Source organism: Cyprinodon variegatus, unplaced genomic scaffold, assembly GCF_000732505.1.
Source record: "Cyprinodon variegatus isolate N-32 unplaced genomic scaffold, C_variegatus-1.0 Scaffold138, whole genome shotgun sequence".
Lineage (NCBI taxonomy): Eukaryota > Metazoa > Chordata > Actinopteri > Cyprinodontiformes > Cyprinodontidae > Cyprinodon > Cyprinodon variegatus.
Window position 1 is genome coordinate 214,803 of NW_015150591.1, and position 8,914 is coordinate 223,716.

Below are 8,914 nucleotides of genomic sequence, written 5' to 3' on the forward strand. Positions count from 1 at the left end.
ACGGAGAGTCTCCAGACTGATCTGCGAGTGAAACCTTGAAAGCTCGCGAGATCAGGATGGTCTCACGAGGCTAAGAAAAAGAAGCTTTCCAAGCTAATCTGGCTCCGAGTTAAAAATAAATGCCTCATCAACTTATCAATCATTTAATGGGTAAAGTTTTCACTAACGACACCCCGGTCTGATAGCTGCCTGACTGAATGAATCAAGATCACCTGAGAGGCAAACTCTTTTCTGCTAGGATTTAGCTCAGACTTTACAGCCCGATGCACTTTTAGATTTCTTCTTTTTGTGCTTTTTTGCTGCACTTAAATGTTGAGCTCAAACTTTGTATCCCAATTAGAGATTTACCCTGTTTGATGGAGTTTTACTTCATAATGTGGCTTTTAAAACTCAATTTAAGAGCTAGTTAGCTGTTTTTAAGCTAATTTGCTAAGGTAAAATGGATCAATAACCTATGAAATTACCCTTTAAGTACATTATAACTCCAAGCTTCAACACTAGAATCTGTGTTCACAATGGTAGAAGCAGAGCAAACATCGTTTTAGTACAGCTTTCTTGTATTAACTGTAATTTCCATTTCTCAGGTATTGCAATCCCGATCCCAATAAAGGGGCTGAGGAACCTTCACAACAACATCACCTTCAACAATAACCACACATGCCTGCTGAAACCGGACACCTTCTCAGATTTCATCATCTTCGGCTCCCTGACGGCATTCTTCATTCCTTTGACCATCATGATGATCATCTACCTTCTCACCGTGCAAGTGTTGCGCAAAAAGGTTTACTTGCTCCGTTCGAAGGTAACCCAGCGCTTCAGCTCCTCGCCTATCGCCACGGTTTTCCAAAGCAACCCAGCCCTCACTTCTCCTCAAGCTGAGCAAATGAACATGCTGGATGTCAGACTTTCTCGGCTGCAGGAGAAAACAACCCCAGGAATGCTGAACGCTCAGATGGAGAATGAAATATCTTTCCGTAGAATGTCAACGATGGGCAAGAAGTCAATGCAGACTCTAAGCAATGAGCAGCGAGCCTCAAAGGTGTTGGGTATTGTCTTCCTCCTTTTTGTCGTCATGTGGTGCCCTTTCTTCATAACAAACATCACCTCTGCGCTGTGCTCCAGCTGTGTTGAGAAAGTCATTTCCCGTCTGATGGAGATCTTTGTATGGGTTGGTTACGTGTCATCAGGAATAAATCCCCTTGTCTACACTCTTTTCAATAAAACATTCAGGGAGGCCTTTACGCGTTACATCACCTGCAACTACAAAGGCTGCGCCAGAGACAGACAGGGACGCCCGCTTGGGTCGACCACTGCGGACTGGACCCTTACAAGCATTTCATTTAAATCTTCCATGGCAGAAAACTCCAAACTGTTCATGAAGCGGGGAATGAAGAACGGCATTGGCAGAGTGGGCTACCAAAGCCCACTGAGGTGCCATCAAGCTGTCCAGTCAGCAGGGGGGGTTCTGTTAAACACAATTCTTTTAGCTGAAAATGAAGACTTTAAGCAGGAAGAACATGTAAGTTGTGTATAAATAGAAAGAGGAACTAAGTTAAACGTGATCACTTTTAATGTGCAGATTAAATCTCAGAGACAAAGGCTTGCCCAATATTATGAAGTCAGAGTGACATAATGATGCCTCAGAGGTGTAAAAAATCCACAGTGCCTTGCTCAGGTGTTACTACCCCTTTTAACGTGCAGAAATGTTCACGTTAAAACCAAGAATAATGCATTTTAATTTGAGTTTAGGGCAGATTCACGACCGTTACCTTTGCTCTGCTTAAAATGAACAAAGGTAGTTTCCTGCTTGGGTTTGACCTTATGAGCATCTCAAAAAAATTTGCTTAAAAACCACAAAATTGAACCAAGACCCACTTTAAGGTGGTCTTTGTCCGCTACCTAACAGACATTGGTGCAGTTCAATCCTGGTTCATATCTGATCTACACACATCGTAGTTCACCTCCATTTCCAGGTCTGTGCTCTGTCTGCCCTTCTCTCTGTCTTCTCTGTCTAACGGGAGCAATGATCATCACACGGCTTTGTTCCAAGTTATTGTTCACTTACAAACAGTGCAATGTGAAAGCAAACCCTACCAGAAGAAAAGGATAAAGTCCACTTTTAGTCTGGACAATAAAATTGGAAGAAAGGACCTCCTGGATTGGATGCAACCAAATAAAGAAAAAGGATATTTTTCAAATAAAAATATCTGCTCTGTGGGCCATTCTTACACATATGCTTCATAGGTTTCCTGTTTACACAGTATTTTGCATGTAAGCGTAGAAATACGTTTTACTGCTCATTAGCAGAGCACCTTCTCCACATGGTTGTGTCGTCACCTGCATAATGTGCAGCAAACCTTTGACGAAACATCCGCGTTTTATGTTCTTTGCTCTAAAAGTTGTTCTGTCAGTTGTTCTCCAACTTGTGGTAGATAGTGATAATTTGGGGACATGCCGTCACTTCTCTCATCAACACTTTCCTTACCTATACTGTCATTTAGGGTAGAAAGCCTTGTTTTGTTCCTCGGGCCATTTTCCTTAAGATGGATTTTTTTCCACAGTTGTTATGGCTATCATTTCCTTAAACTTTACAATAATCCAATACTTACTTTCAAATTATATTAAGATCAAGAACACAGTGCCAAGTTGAAATCTGACAAAAAAAAAAGCCAAGCCATTCTACCTTGTTTATACCCATTTTTCCTTAAATCAGTAAATTAACGCTGGATTTCGGATTGTAGCTTGTCGATATACGTGAGGAGTTTCAGTTTCGAGACAGCATTTCAGAGAAGAGCTAAAATAAAACATAAACCAGGTTCCCTGATTGAGCCAAATGTGTTGAACAGAAACCCGATCTGACAAATTCAGGCCAAACAATTCGACAACTTGGAAAATCTGAGTGCTGTATCCGACAACATAATCCATTGCTTTCGAAATATGTTGTGAAACTTCTTCGAAGATCACATGCATAGTTTTAAACTATGACTTTTTTTTAACAGGGTAAATGTCCTACACTCTTAAGGAGGTATTTTTTTAAACTTTGCTGAATGAGTTGTTTTGTATGAGTAATGCAGCCTGCTGGTTTAACAATATCAGATATTCAGAATATCAGTATGTACATACGGATGAACAAAGAGTACAAATGGAAACCTGAATGTTCTCAATAAAATACTTTGTTCTGACCAGAGATAAATGCAATTCTAGGCTTTGTTTTTTTTCTTCCCAAGGATAAAATCTTTTTAAAATCTGAAGGGGGAAAAAAAAATTACACAACTGCAACTTTCCATGTTCATATAGATAAATGCATCTTTCAGGAACAAAAACAACCCAACCATGACACCTCTAGCTTTGACCAAGTTCAGCCTAATTAAGAGAATTTGATTAAAGGATAGAGTAATACCAGAACTAGACAGCGCTAAAGAAGCTTTCCAATCAAAGAGTGAGAAGGGTTTATTTTTGCTTAGGCCGCCGACTCCTTACGAGAGCTCTATTTGTTTATAATGAAAAGAGAAACACTGAAGACTCAGACTTGGAGTAGACCTGATTGCTTGGTAGCGCTCATGCAACAATGAGTCATTGGGGTTGGAAAAGTGTGGACAAAATGTAATCTTGTGGTTCATGAGTCTTTTTAAACAAAGGAGATTTATGCAGGGTTTTTCTAGCAGCACACTGATCATATACCAGTTACAGCCTTTTTTGCACAGCTTTCTATTCTTGTTAAAAAAAGGGTTTCTGTAAATAAAGTAACTCACAGAAGTATTCACATTTTTATACTTTGATACATATGATTTTTTTTTACAAGAAAAACCCCAAACTTAATTGTGATTTTATGTAATAAACCAGTTAAACTTTGTGTAGGATTGTAAATAAACATTGATTTTGCACACGAGTAGTAATGCCCATATAAGAGCCGTTTGTCTTTAGTAGTACATCTCTGCATGTTTTACCACCTATATTCTAAATATGCATCCTTTATCAAGTAGCTCAAGTCCATGTTAACAGCAAAAAGCAATCTTTATACCTCTGTCCACATTTTATCTTTTAGATTTGTCTGGGCTTCAACTAGGCCACTTTAACCCAACAATATATTTTAATGTGAATCATTCCTTTCTTGCTCTGGCAGGATGCTAAGGAGGAGGAAGCTCCATCCCAGTGTCATTGGATTAGCTTATCGTATTTAGCTCAGTATCTGTACTTCTGAACAGCTTCACTGTCCATACTGATGAGGAGTCTTGCCAGAGTATGATACGTCCACCACAATGTTTCAAAGAGATTCTCTGCTGGGCAGGTTTTCTGCCACACACAGATTTCTGATTATAAATCAGAAATGTAAATTCATGTAACGCAACAAACTTTTAAAAGAGTCTTCTTTTAGCTTTTTTTCAACATTAACATTTTTCTATAAAGGCCAAATCTTCTAAATTTGTCCCGAGGCTGGATCCTTTGATTTGCAACTCCTCCAGAGTTTATCATGACTCATGAATGCTTCTTTGAGAGATTCTCTGTTTACTAAGCCAGCCAGTCAGTTTAGTTGAACAACAGGGCTGGATAATTCATTAGATTTGCAATAAAATCAGCTTAATGGTCAGATTACATTTAAGAGTAAGAGTTGACTCTCATCCCAGCACTTTAGTTGGCAGTAATATGCATAAAGGGGGTTTCCTGCCAAACAATAAGGTAGAGATATTGCTCCTAGATCCATGCCTGTGGACTGAAGTAGGCACTTTTCTGCACAACAATAAAAGTAAAGTCCTTTTACAATAAACTCTGGAAAAGCAAACTTTCATTGAGCTGAAAACAATGAAAGCTGCTTGCTTTTGATTAGTGCAAAGATTTTTTTTTTTTTAGCAATTTTGACTTTTGGCAAAGCTGTTCAGCTGACGTGGATGTACATCTCTGCCATGTAATGTTATTGTCAGATATATCACACACAGAGCTCTATGAAATGTTCAAAGTTATGTTTCATAAACTAATCTGACGTTCATTCTTGTACTATTATGGGTCTTGGTGTTTTTGATGCCGTTTATTTAATAAAAAGGAACAAAAATAAATATCCCTTCAGTGTCCAAAAGTGTGGAAATGCACCCTCTACTTTTAATCCATCCCTTTAGAAACAGCGAGCTTCCACACTAAAAGCTCCCACGGATCATCGTGGAGTTAAAGGTCAGAGTCAGAGACCAACAGGGACTGAGGTTTGAACCCCGATCCGGTGGCCTCTCCAGAACACCATGCTCTCTGACCCTAACCCACCAGTCACTCTAATATTCTCCAACACACCTCTGAAAGCCCATTTAAAACAGCTGGACTCATACTGAGAATGAATTAGACTCAGGTTGGGTTACAAAATAACAGAACTGTTAAGTCAAAGTCAAAAATGTGAATACTTTTGAAAGAAGCTGTATCTGTGCAGCATAAAAATAAACACCCTCCACACACACACAAAAAAAATAATAATTTGTACAATTTCACCTTTACCACTTTATATATCTGCTATAAGTCTGTGTGGTATATTAAAAACAATAAACCCTCTTAATGCATACTGGAAAAACTTTTTAAAAAGTCACATCCTGTTAGTCCTAAACTTGTAACTTATTCCTGCTCTGATACACTTTATTTCAAACACACATTTTACTAAAACAAACATCAGTTTAGTCTCAGTTGTGCAAAGCAATCCATGAGTTAGATTAGAAAAACCAAAAACCCAACATACTGATTGGATCATACCTGAATAGGATGAAGCCAATGGACTCAACAGCAGCTCGTCGGACGTCATCGTTCACGTCGCTCACCTAATCAAAACAAACAAAGCAATTAGGCGGAGGGAAAAAACTGACCTCAGAACTTTGTTTCTATGATCTAGCTGTCAGTCAATTAAAAAGCAATTCCGCCTTCACTTCCCACTCTAAATTTTCTTGCAGATACCACCCCCTACAGGCCAAAAGGTTAATCAAACATAAGTGGTATACCACAGAAACATAGCTGCAGGGACAAACTTGATTTATCCTGCTTTTTATATGCATTTAAACTTTATTTTGTGGTTGAAACTGATTTGGAACAACAAGCCCAAAGCTTTGAAACCAACCAAAAAAAAAAGAAAATCCCAAAAGACTGGTTGCACTAAACTAGATATCAAAACGTTCATTTAGATACAGGTCATAAGTCAAAAAGTCCTTTTAATCAGACCTGTCCACCTGCCAACATGAGTACTTTAGGGACCGGAAGATAAAACTCACAGCAACATGCAGCAGGCGTCGGATGGCCTTGTTGTTCCCAGAGCCGCAGTATGCCATTCCGACAGTGTACATCCCAGATCGCCTCAAGATGGGGTCCTATCATAAACAATGAGAGCAAGCAGAGAGTTGAGCTATGTTTGTTTAGGTTTGAGTCATTTCCCCACGGCTAACTTTAACAGAAAGAATCCTGGCATCGAGTACAGAGAAGCCTGATGTGACATAAAATAAACAGCCTGCTACAGAGTGCTCAATACATCAAACATATGTCCACTAAAACAGCTAATAAAGAACAATGGCTTTTACGTTGTTCCGAAACATCCCCCTCTTTTTGTTCTCTAAAGATAAATCAGCTGTTTCTTCTTGTGTAAAATACTGGTCTATACTTGGCTTTATTATGAAGACCAAACGTGTACATGCGTGGCTCAAGGCCAGACCTTGTCTCTGCAGAGGCTTTCAATGAGGGCGTCGGCCTCCTCCATGCGTCCATACATCACCATGGCGATCCCCACAGCGAGGCCACGCAGGATCTTCTCATGCTGAGTCTCCTGAGCGTAGCCAACCATGTCCTCGATGGCCTGGGCTGACTTAGAGCCCAGCATGACCAGACCTAGAGCCAAGCCTGCTGCTTCACCTGCAAGTTCAAGTTAAAACTGTGAGTAGGATGTGACAGTATTAAATTATTACATTTTATTGGGTTCTTAAATAAAAAACAACCATTTTCCTGTGTCCAACTCTACAAGCTCCAATCAGTTTTTTTTTTTTTGTCATCCTGGCTTTAGAAGAGGGTCACTCTATGGGCCACCATATTGACAAAGTCAAGTATTCATGGGAGAGTAGTCACTGGAAATTCCCCCAATAAAAACAAGCAGTAAAGCTGCAGTTTCTGTATTCTGAGCTCCCACCAAGAGTAAGACCACTTATGGAAATGTTTTATTGACTGTTTTAATCCAAGTGTTCCCGACTTGCTGTATATGTAGAAAACACGGGGGGGAAAACTCCACTTTTCCTCATCATACAGGGATTTTTCTTATGCTTTTCCCCCCAAAGCAGATGTGTTTTACATGCCAATGGATCTCTCTTCTTAAAAGACTTGTGTCGTTCTTGTCAAATGTTCACTAGAGCTGAACAGCTTTGCCAATATTCAGGCCTGACCTAGATGGACCAGGGATCCTCCTTGGTCAGAACTCAGACACAGTTGCAGAGAATCGCTTTTAAGCCATACGTTTTGACTGCAGGATTTGAAGACTACAGCCACACAACTTCAAATAAGGCATCCACACAGAAAAGTCTGAGAATAAAAATTAAACCGCCTGAAGCTGAAACAACTGTAATACTTGGTTGGTGGGTTCTGGGTGAGCTAATAAACAAGGATGTAAACAATAAACTCTCATAAGAGAGAAAAGAGGTATTCTTTACATGAATCAAATGAGGAATTTAAACAAGCATTTTGGATTCAAACTGATTGAGAAAATTATTTTACATTTTATTAGATGTTATCTATCGTCTGCCACAACACTTTTTTTTGGTGACAGGCCTAAAAAGTTGTTTGTGTTAAACAATGACACAGGAGTAAATGTAAAATCCACAATAAATTCAACAGCTTCTAAAACCAGAGCTCTCAAACTTTGTTTTACATCAAATTCAAAAACTTTTCAGGACCAATTTCTCCCAATTCAAATAACAAACAAGCAGCATGTACCTACTGCTAACACTGAATATGTCCTCATTAAATTATTTTAATAAAGTGAAAAAAAAACAAACCAACTGGGTGTCATAGAAGTTTGTTGGGCCAGAATCAATATAGACAAGGGATTGTAAAGGAAGCTTACATTGGAGTCAATAATATTAATGGCCAAAATTCTTATCTATAATATTCTCAGCTTTTATTTAGAGGAATAATGTTTATAGCCTGCATTTATGTATTATATTGAGATTCATAACCTACAATATCCACAATAAATTGATGTTGTCTAGTGATTCTGAGATGATGCTTTGTTGAAGTCTTGATGCTCTAAAGCAAATGTGTTGCAATAAAGTTTCATTCTGGATGTTAATAGTAGCATCAAATGTTCACTGAGGCCATCTACTGGTGAAAAAATATTTCACAAGAGAAACATTTTGCATGTTTCTAAGCCAAAACAAGGCTTTGCGTTGGTCCACTCTAAAAAGAGTTGAACTCAACGCCATTTCTGACATTTTGAATTGAAAAAGCTTCCTGGATGGGAAGCAAAATGTCTTCAAACTTGGAAACAAAGCCAGTGGATTGATTTTTTTTTTTACTTTTTTGGAATTTCACAAGAGAGATTTGTCATGTCTAAACACTGTTGCTGTACTTGGAAAAACAAATAATAATAATTAAATCCTGCTTATGTAACATAGTTTCTGTGTGGATGATTGTAAAAAAAGGTAAAGATGTAACACCCTAAAACAGCAAAGAACACCACCACCACAATAGTCAACCACCAAGCAAAAAAAACAGGATATTTATAAGCTGCTGCACATCAGCATAGATTCATCCAGCAAACCATGGAGCCTGAAATTTTCCATGCATTCCCATTTAAAGTAAAGTATTTGTGTATTGAACTGAATTACACCCTGACTGAACAAATCTTATTAATCAACTAATCTAAATTAGGGCTGCAACAACGAATCGATAAAATCGATAAAAATCGACTTTTAAA

General features: G+C 38.5%; 2 protein-coding genes across 2 annotated transcripts in view; one reads left to right on the forward strand and one right to left on the reverse strand.

The window, feature by feature from the left end:
• htr2b (5-hydroxytryptamine (serotonin) receptor 2B, G protein-coupled) overlaps positions 1–3,834 on the forward strand; it is an 8,287-nt gene extending 4,453 nt beyond the window's left edge. Inside the window, exon 4 of the mRNA XM_015376667.1 lies at positions 585–3,834. Coding sequence (XP_015232153.1) covers positions 585–1,534 — 950 coding nt within the window. The 3' untranslated portion in view covers positions 1,535–3,834. The remainder of the gene's footprint in view (positions 1–584) is intronic.
• Positions 1–8,914, reverse strand: part of psmd1 (proteasome 26S subunit, non-ATPase 1) — a 44,893-nt gene that overhangs the window by 30,627 nt on the left and 5,352 nt on the right. Inside the window, exons 14-16 of the mRNA XM_015376668.1 lie at positions 6,668–6,864; positions 6,234–6,329; positions 5,725–5,789 (exon numbers count right to left, since the gene is read on the reverse strand). Coding sequence (XP_015232154.1) covers positions 5,725–5,789; positions 6,234–6,329; positions 6,668–6,864 — 358 coding nt within the window. The remainder of the gene's footprint in view (positions 1–5,724; positions 5,790–6,233; positions 6,330–6,667; positions 6,865–8,914) is intronic.